This window comes from Atheta coriaria, unplaced genomic scaffold (assembly GCF_025399875.1).
Source record: "Atheta coriaria isolate IRGN ID8LTWV9N9 unplaced genomic scaffold, Caltech_Dcor_3.1 hic_scaffold_10_pilon, whole genome shotgun sequence".
NCBI classification, from domain to species: Eukaryota; Metazoa; Arthropoda; class Insecta; order Coleoptera; family Staphylinidae; genus Dalotia; species Dalotia coriaria.
The window spans coordinates 3,104,702-3,119,766 of record NW_027045452.1 but is presented as its reverse complement, the minus strand read 5'-3'; the positions used below and the strand labels follow the sequence as shown (position 1 = coordinate 3,119,766).

The 15,065-nt window shown below is 38.5% G+C and overlaps 1 protein-coding gene across 1 annotated transcript in view; it reads left to right on the top strand.

Annotated features, from left to right (window-relative positions):
- The window catches only part of LOC135800294 (protein couch potato), a 53,761-nt gene extending 38,881 nt beyond the window's left edge, over positions 1–14,880 (top strand). The window contains 8 exon segments of the mRNA XM_065313490.1: positions 7,713–7,790; positions 7,859–7,912; positions 7,971–8,033; positions 8,444–8,585; positions 9,147–9,373; positions 9,436–9,665; positions 9,892–10,072; positions 10,331–14,880. Coding sequence (XP_065169562.1) covers positions 7,713–7,790; positions 7,859–7,912; positions 7,971–8,033; positions 8,444–8,585; positions 9,147–9,373; positions 9,436–9,665; positions 9,892–10,072; positions 10,331–10,363 — 1,008 coding nt within the window. The 3' untranslated portion in view covers positions 10,364–14,880.
- Positions 14,881–15,065: the final 185 nt, after the last annotated feature.

The following is a 15,065-nucleotide window of genomic DNA, read 5'->3' as shown; positions in this document are numbered from 1 at the left end:
AATGAATATGTTGCAATTCGTTTCGTTTTGGTTTTGTCCGCCAGAAAAATTCTAAAACTTTTTCGATTTAGTGGAATAGCGTCAATAATTTAAGATTTTTCATATTTATTCTGTCACATATCATACTTTTTTTACAGGATGAATTTGCATTTTTATTTTGTTGGCTTTTTATGTTATTTCAAAACTTTTGACAGGTTGGGGTGGTATGAGCTTGCAGGATTTATTCGGGCCGATGTCAAGTTTCCGGTCAGCCATCCATAATATATTAGGCAAGGTTAATGGTAGTTTCAGGTAAACGTCAATCCGCGACCGCCGCCGCTGACAGCCGTGCCTACTCTGCTGCCACCTCGACTCGAGTGCATTTATAGTGTCGCGTTAGAGCGCACTACCAACGTGACGTTGTGCTCTCGCGGAATTCAATTATTAATAAATCTGCTGCACATACAAAATGTTCTAACTTATTTTTGATCAATATCAACAAATTTAAATTTTTGTTTCAAAAAAAGTTTGCTTCTTAAACAGTTTCAAATATAGCTCTTTCAAGACTCTACAATCCAATTCGTGTTTAGGAAACAAAAGTTTGAACCTTTGTGTATACTGGATCATTATTAGTTGATCTGTTGAAATTTCACCGTCTGACGTGTCGCTCTGCAAGCGGGAGTTGGCAATAGGTGCATTTACACCGATCGCCACTCTGCTAGCCCTTAATTATTTAAAGCGGCGCGACACTGCATCGGCCCGACAAAATGTCAGCGTCATTCCGTAACGAAATTAATAAATATTCATGTGCTCGTCTCCCTTTCCTCTCATCTGCTTTCTCACTACATCAATGTGTTTCCGCTGCAAAATTCCTGCCTCATTGTTTCTCGAAATGAATGACAAAAAAACCAAAGCAAAGTGATGATATTTTTATCTAGGCATTTCGAACTGTTTATCCGGGGTAACATTTTAAAATTGCTTTTTGTTGGATCAATAACTAGCATGCTTTAATTAATTTACAGTTGAATTTGCAATCGGATACTCTATGAGTCAATCAGTCATTTATCGTTATTAGATCAGAATCTCACTGGAATGATTGAAGCGGGAGGGTTTGGTTGCTTGCTGTCGATCATTCAACCATTTAAGTCAACCATCCATCAAGTATTTGGCTGTTAGTCCGCTCCAAGTCTGAAGCCGATGTGGTTCAATTTGGATCGATGTTCATCGTTCGCGGTTTGCTGGCGTTGGTAGATTTCGACGAGTCAGTCTCGTTTTATTTTCAGGACAACATAGAGTGAGCTTTCGTTTGCCACCTCCAACTTCTTGGATTAGAACCTTCTAAAGTGCGCATGGGTTACAAAGTCATCCATTACTTAGGAAGTAGATATATTTCTACCTCGCCTTTCTAAGTTCTTACTTTGTAAACAGGATAAAACATAATTGATTACTGCATTCAATATTTTATACCGATCTTTATTTAAAACTTATAATTGTCATTTTAAAATGCTTTAAAGGTTTGGGCCTAATGGAATTGTACCTGAATTTTACTAGCGACCGAGCTCTCGAATCTTTTCGTGCTTCGACCCTTTTTTGACATTCATCCTTTTGTGTTCGGTCTAACTTCTGGGTTGAGAACGCGGTTGGTGCGGGTTAAGGGATGACAGGTTACACGCTCCGCTCCCTGCGCACGGCAGTTGAGTGGATGGATATTTTACGTATTTAAGGAAATTCAATTTTCCAACTTGCGCGCACACATGCCTAGCGCCGGTCTTGGACTTATCTCGTCGCGAACATCGCTTTGCCTCTTTTTGGCGCGTCGGTACGACATCGAATCCCCGTCGATCCCCGGATTTTAGAATCGAACGTGTTCCACCACTCACTGTATCGGTTGGGGGAGCAATTGGTGTAGGCTGCAATTTCAAAATTTCAATCCCTATCAGTTTTTATCGTTGGACGATATCGCAAAATCAAGCAATATTTTTATATCGATTTGATTTTGATACTTTCCCGAAGTTTAAGATGAAAGTAAGAACTTAGACCAGGAACTAGTGAAATTTGGGTCGTTGAGTAACCTCGAATTTTATGAGTTCAATGTGCAAATATGTTTTGTATCTTGCCTTTATCTTGATAGTGCATTCGAGGATATTTAAGGCTGTAATCTCAAATAGCGTCAGTGCGCCTGCTTGCGCGGCGGAAGCCATAAAGAAGCCTAAATAATTGAATACACCCGAATCAGGAAATGGCAAAATACGGTGCACTGAGATGCCGACGAATATTAAAAATTGAACGGCACCTTCTGCCCTTCTATCATATTAAATATGCTTAGTTGTTGCTAGGCGTGGCTATGCTACCGTGAAATAACGACTTCAACAAAACCACCATTGCTGCCAGTGGGCTTGCGAGTGCGTAACACCAAGACTATAAAAGCTCCGGTTACTCATTTCAGGCTCGTTTCATATTCATTTGACTTTGGAGGGTTCTGTTTCTTCGGCAAATACCTGAAACTATCATTAGTGAATTATTCAGGCAGCAATTCAAAATATAATGTGATATCATCAAAACCAAGCGAATTAAAATGTATAATGCTTTAATTTTTTACCTTTAAGAAATAGTTCTCCAGAGGGTCTATTTTTCTATGTCATTCATGTGTATATGCATGTAAACTACGCTTAAACCTAAAATCAGTCAAGCACACGATGCATATGTAAAAATTTGAAGGAATCATGGCACCGACAATCTATTGTATGCTTAAGGTATGCCCTGTTATGTTATTACTGTAATTCTCGAGGTTTTAAGTGTGTTTTCAAATACTAACTAACATTTAACAGGTTTCTTGATATCGATGTTTACCTCCTTCCATAGATATCCCACTTTTAGCCATACTCGGATGGTTGAATTCGTTTACATATTCGGGTTTCCGGTAGCCGTAGTTTTCCTTAGCAATGGATCATGCCCTCTCGACAAAGTAGTTCATTACAACGAGAATCGTGTTACATTCACTTTCCATGATAGGCTTCTGTCTTTCTCTAAGTATACCTAGGAAGAAACGGGTGTTTGTGTATATATGCTTCTTTGCTTTTCTGTTTGTTATGCAGCACGTGTTCGGAATGATTATTGGTGCAGTCCTTGGAATGTCGGTAGAGGAGACATCCTCTTTGCATATATTGAACGCCCGAGCCACTTTCAGCCTTAAGAATGCATTTAATAAAGAAGGACCAAGTGGAAAATGCGCGTAGCCCTCGTATTTAAAGTGGAGGCGGCTGTCACCACGTGTTGTACTTTCTTTCAACCCTTAGCAGAATAGCATTTCTGCTGTTTGCTGTTACAAAACTCTCAACGCCAAGAAGTTTGGCGCTATGATGTCGCCAGATGCTGTCCAGCTGCAAGAAGACGCATTAGGTTTTGTAATAAAAGAAGAAACGAGCCTGGCCTCCATGTCTATAAATTTCACGCAACTTGAGAAAAACCGTATGCAGATAGGCGGATAATAATGGGATTGTTAATTACGTCCAACCTGACCTAATTTATCAGTTACCATTACTACAAATTTAACTCTATTGATTAAAGTATTTATTTCATGCAAGTATTTGAACTTTGAACATCAATTAGAAGAATAAATTTAAGTTTTAAAAGAGTTGGAAGTCTCCCCATGGTCTCGGCAACTCAAATATCCCAGAAATTCGCAGTTTCGTAGTATATTCCTTTAGTCTTGTAGGTTTGGCGTTGTGTTATTGTTTATAATATCCCGGGGGGTGTCATCCGAGCGAGGCACTACTGCTAAGTGTGCTCGCAACATGCATAATAAATTGAAGAAGTTTTGCTCTCGCATAGTGGATGACTTCTAGTTTTGGTCCGAGCTTTCTCACGCCTCGAACGTTTCCACCCGGAAAGCTCTTCTATAATTATGACATATGGTCTGAATAAACTAAACGCGTTCACTATTTTGAAACTACATAGGCGTATGTCATTAATTTGGATATATGTGTTAGGTGGCAATCTTTCTACTTCCTAAATTTTGTGCACGCAGGATGGAAAATATTGGTATCCCCATCATACCTACATTTTGGGATTTATAGAGGGGCTTGCTCAGTTGTAAGGTGGTTTTGCGGGTTGCGTGCGGTTGCACCTTTGCCGCTACTGTCGACGACTGGTGAGTAACTCCCTGGGCCGCGGATCAATATAAGCGCTTCTCTCTCGCTCTCCAATTCACCCTTATCGCCTTCACCTCAAACATGAAGTTTTGGTTAGAAGTTATGAATCCCAAGTTTCACCTTGGGTGGTAAACGTGAACGTCGTCAAAGTAAGTGTCGTGCCGAGTGTGGACCTTGATTCTTGAAGGTGGAATGCGATTAGCGTCCACCATTTGCGCGCACAAAAGCCATTGCCTAGGTGGGGTCATCAACACCTCCAAGAGAATTATGTAAAGTTTTTTAGTAACTAAAATTGATTCAGCATGTGTTTGATGATGAATGGGGCAATCGTGGCTCGCCCACGCAATTTGTTTATTAGCATGGCTGATTAGCATCTAGGCCTATACGCAATAATTTTCGTCCTGAATTTTTTTTCGAAATTTGTCGAACAAGTGAACTTGTAATTTAAATATTCTTGTGGGTTTGTTAAAGGTTTAGGGATGATAAGTTATTTAGTGGCGCGTTAACCAGCGGCCATTTGGGTCTGCTCCATTGATATTCTTTATCACAGAACTGGGGTTGCTCGTCGATGCTGTAAGAAGCCGCAAATGTGTGGGGGGGACTAGTTAATGTTCGAAAGTAAAGAAGATTAGGTGGAAGTTATTCGATTCGAAAATATCTGGCAGATAAACCAAATGGTGCGTAGGCAACAAATTATTTCGCATAATCGCAATCAATTTGTAATTTTCTGCCACATACCTCTTCGCTCCCCACACATATTGGTACTGATGCATTATTAGATACCGATCCTGGTTCCTTGTAAATATGAATTCAAAATGACGCATTCGAGGTATGGTTGAATGTCATAAAGGAATTCAAATTAATCTTTCTAAAGTTAGCCACTCACGCAGCTTACGGGTGAAATTGTGGTAAGTGTAGAGAAAAATTGTTTCAGATGCTGCTAAAGAAAAGTTTATTTTCCTCTAAATTTTGTGTAGCGTTGAACATTTTTGACTTGGTATGGCTTAAAACGAATTTAATAGTTTGTTCAGTTTTTGTGTATTTTTTTCGTTCAAAAATTTGGCAAGTTTATGTACTGCCGTTGTTTGGAAGTATAAATTAAGATTTCCATCAACATACGCTCGGGCTGCAAAGTGAAACAAAACTGGCGTATCGCTATATCCCACCAAAAAAGTAATATAACTTTGAAAGTTTGCAAGTCGGACTTGTTACCTTATACTTTTGCCATTAACTTTTGCCAACTTTATCGAAATAACTTTATTGGTCGTTATTTCGCCGCGATCAAGATATCAGGATGTCTCACGCAATAATTATAAAAGTAAATTTACACGATATTATAAAATGTTTTTGCTGCTTCACAAATTGAAAAATTGAAATAACAAGGATTCATTTGTAAACACAAGGAAAGAATGAGTGGGTGCTTGATATTTATTGTTCTTCTACGCTGAGTATGGGCTCATATTGTTCTTCTAGCAGCGGGGGGTGGTTAATATTTTCAGCGCAATTCAAAATATCTTCATACATTTTCACAAAAGAGTATGGAGCGTGACGCCAGTGTCAACCAGCTTTTCACTTCGTTGCGCTGCGACGCCCGCCTGGCGTGTTTGTTCTTCTATCAAAGCGTTGATCTTCACTTGTTTTTTTATTGGTCGGCCGCTTGCTGTCGATTTTCGTATTTTATGCTTCATTGTCATCATCCGTGTTCTCGAATCTAACCCTATCTTTATACCACTTCCCCAGCGTGTCAGTGTCGGCCTAGCCATCCCTGTTTGCAATAATTACTTGGGAATTCTGGATAATTGAAAGCGACTGCTTCCGGACATTTGGGCACTGTATACAAAAAGTCGTATTCCATCAAATTTGGATTTATGCTTCCGATTTTACGTATCCATTACTCATGTGTGATTGGCTCGCTAGCGGTTTCGGATATTAATTAAAAATAACCGATTGCGTTTGGAAAAATAACGCCGATCATAGATAACGGTTTGTCGGCAGCTCGACGCGTAAATTGGTTTGTCGACTTTATGCGTCAGCGAACTTTGATTTTGGTTCTCGATGATTTGTTGTTTCAAATTACTTTTGTCGCTTATCGTAATTATTTTTTACCTCCATGTGCACGAAATAAGGTTCTGAATCAAAAAATTAGTCCTGGAAATTTGAACTAGATATCGACAAATATATCACTAGTTATGAATTTTCATATATTAAAAAAAAATAACTTCCGAACGACCGTAGCGACAACATGGAAACGTCCCCATGCAGAAAACTTCGGTTTCGCGCACAACTTTCGGCAGGGACCTGCTATATAAAAGTTTTCTTTGGAAAACGGCGCTTTGGTGACTCTTCTTAACTCTGCGCGTAGCCATCGGGGATACGGGCATTCGAATACAATGGATGAACAAGTGCAAGTTGCCCGGGAGTGCACGGAGATATATCGTTTTCATTAAACTTGCTTCAAGTGGGGGTTTCGCCGAAGAATATGCTCAGAGTTTTGTATCGCGCGGGGTTTACTACTGCTAACTGGGCAACTGAAAGTGCAGCATTAATTTCTTTTAGAAATGGGGACATTGCAGTCGATTAAGAAAAGTTGCGCGCAGACTTTATCTAATTGCAAATCAAGGCACACAGTCAAAATTATAATTAATTGTGTGTTATTAGCAGTGATGTGAATGTTATTCTGCTACAGGGCAAACATTGACAGCTAAATTATTCTTCGCAAATCAAAGAATCAACAATATTATTTGGAGATATTTTTTACTCCGTTGTTTTTTGTGTCAGCATAAAATTTATAACGTATTGTTGCATATTTTATGTAGTTAAAATTTTAATACTACCTAGTAGTTTTTCTGTGTTTGGGGTGGTTTTATCGTGGTGGTGGTTGCGTTAGTCCGATAGCGTGCGTGCGGTGGAGTGGTTGGGGTTGGACCGATGTTGGGGTTAAAACAATGGCATTTCCAAATTGCGATTGCCCATTCTGATAGGGCACGTTTTCCGTAAGTTCTTTGTACGCCGCACCGCTTTGTACGAACCTCGCTCGCATGCCGTGCGCTTAGAACGAAATAGAACTCGCGGTGGTCGCAACCGCCGAAGTAATAATATATACTTACGGACACACAGCCGCGAAATGCTAACGCGAACAACTCGCAGCTTTTTGCAGAAATTTTAATTTATTATTTACTACGTTCAAGTGGATGACCGATTATACTTTAAGATATATTAGACAAGATTTTTTTTTGGTTTGAGAGGAGCTGTTGTAGCTTTATTTCACTTGAATTTTGGTTTCAAGAAGGAATCCTCCGGAATTTTCGAGTCGCTGAACAATTACATGGGGTGCAGGAAGCGATGGTTGACTTTGCACTTGAAATAAATTAATTAACGAATCAAAGTCAAAGCGTTTCGAATGCTCGCCGCATTGAAACGTAGTGATACTGGGATTCAGTGGGCGGTGATAACATCAGAAAGGTTTGATTGTTGCTCGCACTCAGTTCGCATGTACATTCTACAGTGTTGGTTTACAAATTCAATATAATTCAAGTAAATAAGAATTTGCTAACCTTTTATTCATTATAAATATTGTTGCAGGTTCGGACTCTCTTTGTCAGTGGTTTGCCGATGGACGCAAAACCCCGCGAACTGTACTTGTTATTCAGAGCATATGAGGTAAGTTAATCTTGAAAATTGAATTTTTCTTTGGTTGTTACATTCATTCTATGTAATTGATTTCCCAGGGTTACGAAGGTTCTCTCTTGAAAGTTACCAGCAAAAATGGCAAAACTGCTTCGGTAAGTCCTTCAAATGCAGGATTGTTATAACATTTATGACTTTATATTAAAATTCTAGCCGGTGGGCTTTGTAACATTCAACACACGGGCAGGAGCTGAAGCAGCGAAGCAGGATTTGCAGGTGCGTACAATCGATATTAATCGCCAACTTTTTTCAACTTAATTTAATCGATAGGAGCATATACGACGATAAGTTTATGCGCGGTGATATGCTATAGATCCCCCTTTATAAATAGCACCGGCACCAAACTAACACAGCACGTGTGCTGCCTACATCCTCCCTATGATATCAATTAGGCCTGATTGTACTTGGTTGTGCTTTCAAGTTTGGCTCATATGCTACCAGGTTAACAACAAATTCGAACTCTCTTAACATTTTTGGACAACATATGCACACAACTGCTAATGATTTTTGAAGATGGTATTAGTTGCTGTAGTTTTTGAATTTTTATCAACATCTTCTTCTATCTTGATTGAGTCCAACAAAAAAAAAACAATCACACCAAATCACTTTTGTGGGCAATTTTGCAGCAGGGCGTACGGTTTGACCCCGACATGCCACAGACCATCCGGCTGGAGTTTGCTAAAAGTAACACCAAGGTTAGCAAGCCCAAACAGCAAGCCGCTAACGCCGCCAACACGCACCCAACTTTGATGCACCCCCTCACCGGACGTAAGTACACACCGAATCTCTCTTTCTCTTTCTTCAACTATGCGCGTTCCCACTCCTACGCTGTTAATCGTCACATCCAAATACTGACCTCTATGGAGTACCTACCTAGTGCCTCAGTACTTAGTCTTTTCGTGTACATATCATCTTTTGACTTAGCTCAAGCTGAAAGCAACTGAACACACTCGATCGCCAGCGCGGCGTGAGATGAATGTCAGCAAGTGTCACAGCCACACATCACACAAACACCTAACCCCCACCCGGGTTGTATTCACCACCTCCACTCCCTCACGACGGAAAGCTTGCCAAACCTCCCATAAACAAATATTAATACCTCGTAGCTACTAGATTAGTTTAGATTGGACTTGTTTGATGATTAAGTACTGATGGCCCTGAGTCGTGGGCTAACTCATCTGCATGGGCCTATAAAGAATTTGATAGGGACAAATGATGTTTTTGTACGTTTATGTATATCTTAACTTTCATACAGATGTTGTGTACTTTCTTTGTTGTGTTCAATGCTGGGGGACGGTTGGTGATATTGAGCAATTGTGGCTATTATAGATCTGGGTGCACCCTTCTTCCCAGGAGGTCCAGAGTTGTGGCATCATCCGCTGGCGTACTCAGCCGCCGCCGCCGCGGAGCTGCCGGGTGCTCTCCAGCATGCAACGCTGGTGCATCCGGCGCTCCATCCACAGGTTCCGGTTCGTTCCTATCTTTGACTATCTTCAGCAACAGACAAAACTTTGGACTCGCAGCTGCAGCAGGCCAACGCTCAAGTCCACCACCATGTACGTATATCGTTAGTGAGTTAGTGCGACACATAAATAATCGAAAATATTGTTGATGCCAGCAATCGCTATCCCTGCCGCATCCGACCGCACTGACGTCGGTCCATGCCGCGGCGGCCGCCTCTCTGCCTCACTTTTTGCCCAGTCCAGCGCTCGCCTCACCTGTAGGATCGTCATCATCGCAGCCGAGCGGTATTGGCACCGCTATGACTAATCCGCCCTGTTCGACGCTCTTCGTCGCCAATCTGGGTCAGTTTGTCTCCGAACATGAACTCAAGGAGATCTTTAGCAGGTAGGCCCTATGATGACTTGCGAGTGATACCGATTTGTTTGCAATCACGATTTACTCCATGATTTGCATGAGGTTTGCACTTTCTCACCAAATATTACAACCACCCTACCGAATGATGGTAAGACTAGTTGTGCGCGTTCGTGTCTCTCGAGTAGCAACCAGTAGTGGCTCACTCACTGAATGCGCATCACCCTACACACACGATATGGTTGTTCTTGTTGCACAGCTTCCCCGGCTTCTGCCGCCTCCGCATGCACGCCAAGGGTGGGTCGCCTGTCACCTTCGTGGAGTACCAGGACGTTCTCTGCGCGGCACACGCGATGACTTCGTTGCAGGGCTCGTTCCTTCTTTCGTCCGATCGCGGCCCCATCCGCGTCGAGTTCGCCAAGAGCAAAATGGCGGCGGAGGTCTGTTGTAATACACACTCTCACTCACAGTCTTCACCAATTTCACCAATTTGTTTGAATTAGTTTCTCCACTGTTGCCCACCGAGTATGACACTGCTTTTTTGTTTCTCGATTTCGTTCTCTTCATTTGGTTCAAGCAGACGAAGACGTGTGTGTATTTCATTGACAACCCTTCGAATTTACGTTTTGCGTTTTTCGTTCTTTTCAGCAGCTATGATTATATGAAGTCGCACTAACGCTGAGACGTGACGTTTTTAGGGAACAAAAGGAGAGGAAAATGGACAATCTTAATTCTTATCTGCCCCTCAGTACCTGACAACGAACTACTAAAGTGGTGCCGATCTACTGCTAAGACACCGGCGGTGGCAGAGAAATGCCTTTCACCAGGGGTGATCCAATGCGGAACGGGGGATGTTTTGATCTGTTGTTTCACAGCGAGTCCGTGATATACTTCAATTCACACACAAACAAAAATACAAAACGCATTGTTGTTGTAACCTGCAGGTAATTTATTCATATCAATCGAAGGGCGTCGCATCTAGCGCGCCTCGATGCAAAACAAAATAAGGTAACAAAAATAAGCAAGGAAATTTTTGCATTTTGCATATAGCGTACGCGAAAACGTTTTAAGTATAAAACAAGAGGATAATTTTACACAATCTATATACACATTACATACTTATATACTAAAACAAATATTTAATAATTGCTTGCTGCGTGTACGGTGAGCCACAGTGTATTATATATTGAGCATATGGAAAAGAAAGAAAACACATTTAAACTCAAATTACCAAGATTGATAAAAGCTAAAACCAAAGGTGCCCTATATAAGTATATTGATTATTACCTAATTAATTAATTGATAAAATTATGGAATGAAATTTAAGCAAATGAGATGAGAATCAGTTAAGTTTTAGAAAGTATTCATTATCACAAGTATTATCTATTTAATCAGTTAAGTGTGTAGTCCTGCCGACGGCCGACGGCCGACGGCGATCGTTTGTTAATAATTTTTAAATGTATTCATTTAGTTTGAAAACTTGGAAAATTCAATTATATACCTCTACGATTAAAAGAACACTAAAGCAATAAGGATTGAAGTAAATACGAAGATAACACCTATAACGATGCAAACCGAAACTTACACACAAATCATGAACAAGCATTAAATAAAACAAAAACAGAGTAAAACTAAAGTAAAACAATATTAATTATACGTCATGTTTGGTATGTATTCATCTGGAAAACGTTGTTTCCTTGTAGTATCGCTAAAGTAATCTATTTATATAAATGTGTATGGCGCCGCGTTTGGCGAATCGAAATCGTAGAAAACTAATCGCATCCCAAAACGCAAGGAGCGCCGGGATGGCAGAGCTATACTAAAGAAAATTAATTATTATAAAATAGAGTAAACTGAAACATATCAATCAATCTGTGTTACGCTATACCAAATATGCCTGAAGTTTGGAGATGCGGAAGGAAGCTTCTGTTTCACATTTCAAAAATCGAAATATGTTATATTGGCATCGGCTCTCTCAAGTCTGTATTGACGACGCGTGTTATATAATGGCTGATACGAAACATAACGAATAATATAACTCTGGTTATGCGCTCGCCGAAACAATTACCGCAAACCACCAACATTAGCGTTGCAAGGAAAACAGTTTTATCAATTAGGTATGCGGCGGAGCCCGAATTCTATTTAACAACAAAGTATTTATCTCTATTAAATTATACACGATTTACACGTACTAAATATTTAAAATAGAAAAATGTATTTAGATAGGCGTCGGACGAAAGGAAAACAAACTATACCAAGTTAATTCAAAACCAAAACTAACCAAGGTGAAGTCTTATAAGATGATAAAATAGAAATTGAACATAGCATATATATTTAATAGTGGTACGCTATTTGATAATTTAATGAGGTAGGTGTAACAACCGATTTTCAATAGTAGATTTAGAGTAATTGGGATTAATAGTTTGCGTTTTTATTGAGGCAACTTACGACGAAGGATTGATTCAAAGTATAACGACATTTGCCGTCCCGATTATTCATTTTAGCTTTAATGGCCCGAACCTTCATTTCCGTCTGCTTTGCTTCATTTGATTTCATTTAACGTGCATCGTAAGATGAACAGACAATCTAAGAAAATCTAGAAACCATGCTTCAATTTGATCAACGGGTACATTACTAAACGCGCTGATACAAACATAAAACTGATTGTGAATAGGAAGAAACAGGATAGTGTCACAGAGTATAATTTTTATATGATTAATGCAGACCAAAGTTTTTTTTATTTAATTTTTATCAGTTTTGTTTGATCTAATCTATACAATAATTGTAGAGTGATAACAACTTAACTGGTTTGATGCACTGATATGTCAGTATCTTTCGATTGCGATTATTGTAGTTTTGTGGTACGAGTACATCACATTTGTTTCGTTTTTATTATTTGTGTATTTATAACCTAATATACTAATTTTTTGTCATATAGTAATTGTTTGAAGCTACTTTAGGAAATTAAAGTGGAGCGAATTTAGGTAATTTTGAATGGTAAGATCTAGCGCTTTTTGTGTGAAGTTCTTGTGATATGATTTGTTTACTGACTTTAATGTAATACAAGTAGTTGTTTGATGAGAAAATTGATGAAATCACGAAAACACAAAAAAGTACTGTAGTGGTCTGATGAAATGACAAAGTAGATATGTAGTAGAAATGTGATGCGCGGATAAAAAAAACTATACAGGCGTCGATGTGAATAATGTTCATCTGCGCATTTATAGATCGAAAATGAGGAAAAAAACATAATGAAGTAATCTAATGTATAAATATCTATGGTATGTTTTACTTGTAAGATTAAATGAAGAGTCGTAGTTATATTAGACATTTAGGCAGTTTATCCGCGGTGTCTCGAGCCGCGTTTGTTTCCGTCCATGGTGCGCCTCGCGGGGCGCACTCGATTGCTAACGAGCTCAACACAAAACGAGCGCATCGTCTTTAAACGAAATTATTACACTTAGCAAAACAAGAGAGTGAACTTAGCGCGAACACATTTGAAACTACAAAATTGTAAAAAAAAACCTACGACAAGTCAAACATAAAACACATTATTGTGTTGCAATGCTTGGAAGCGTTTTTTAAATTATGTGAATTTTAAGCATATTAACTTAAAAATTCAAAATTGCCATCGAGTGGGACCGATGAAAAGCTAAAATTATCTTCATATGTTGGTTCCTGTGAACGTGCATTCTAAAATTTTTGTCCTGTGAAAATCAAGGTTCGCTAATAACATCCAGTGTGATTTTTTCTGTATCTCTTTCTTTATACATCGCATGCATATCATGATTACAATTACCAAAAAAGTGCATTCACTACAACAATCCGACCTTACTAAAAAAAAAACAACCTGGACAAGTCTGTCGCGTTCGGTTTATATAGGTAGTGGCTTTTGTGCGTTACTATCGAAGGTTAAATTTGATCGCTTTCAACGCCAGTCGAATTTTATTGAGAGAATATGTTGATATTGTCGGCTGAATCGCCTTCGCGCGTTCAAAGAAAGATCCACTAGTGTTCGAAAGATGAGAAAAGGTGAAATTCCTTATAATTCGGCGACAAATTAAACTTGCATACTACGACACAGAAAACTGCAATTTCCAAAACGTCGACTAACTAATATTAGATATATAAGTCAAACACCACTTCTAAACATATCATGATCTGTGCCCCATTTGTCAAATGACGATTTTAAATTACTAACAAGTAAAGTAACGATTAAAATTTAAATGAATATTATAATTAATTGATATCATAAAGTACATAAGATACATAATTGCAAATTTACTACAACTTTCAAATATGATAGAAAAGTTGCATGACATGAAGATGGAAATAAAAATTGCCTGTTTATAGATAGAAAACCAAGGAATAACAATACTAACTAGTAATCAATACAAACTTCTACAACAACAAAACCAACCTTATGAATTTATGTTTATACGATTAATTAAATGAAAAAATGAGAAAATTGCAAAAAAATTAAATAATACATAGTTCTATATGAATAAAATATATATATATATATATATATATACTGGATAATTAACTGTAACAAATGTAAATTTAGGATACATACTTTTAACATAATTATACAATATCTATATACTGCGTGCATACCATTTGATGATTAACAATGAATCCGAAGAAACCTACCGAACCACCATCTCTAAAACTAACCTGAAAATACGATAATGCATATGATCACTTGATTTATAAAACGTTGTGAATGATAACCGCTGGAAGTTAATGTGAATAGCTTCACAGCGAGGGGAGACTCTCGTTTGACCGGAAGGTTCAGTGGCTTTCTGCGCGACGCGAAAAATCATCGCCTTAGTTAAATGTATCTTATGAGATCGGGAAATGTATATTCACAATATTCATATTGTTGTTTATTTCTGTCGTGACTTTAATATAATATTTGAATTTTGCTCGCCCAATCGGCGTGCAGTACAGGTAGTTTGATGATTAATTTGTTGATATTAATGCTTCTAGTCTAGTGCTAGCTTGATTTGAGACAATGTACATGACGGACATGACTTCATTTATAATTTACCGTTTTCTTGCCTCGACGATGAATCGACGTTTTAAAGTTCTTTGTACTTTTCCGATTGATAACAAAATGAATATTGATATTTGATTGTAATAAGCATTCCATACAAATATTATATTACCTGACAACGTACTTAGATATATTAAAAAAAAAACATTGTATAGGGTCCAAATGATGGGAATAAATATGTATAATATTTGTGTTTTGTATTTATTAACTTTACCTAACCACTGAATCCCTTATTGATTAAAATCATAAATCTTAGTAAATTTTATTTATTTAGAGTTAATTACACTCTCCGTTTTAACGCGCCTTTTTTCACATACAATCTTTTTGAATTATAAACAAAGAGGGGAGTTGTCGTTCTCTCTATATTTTTTTTA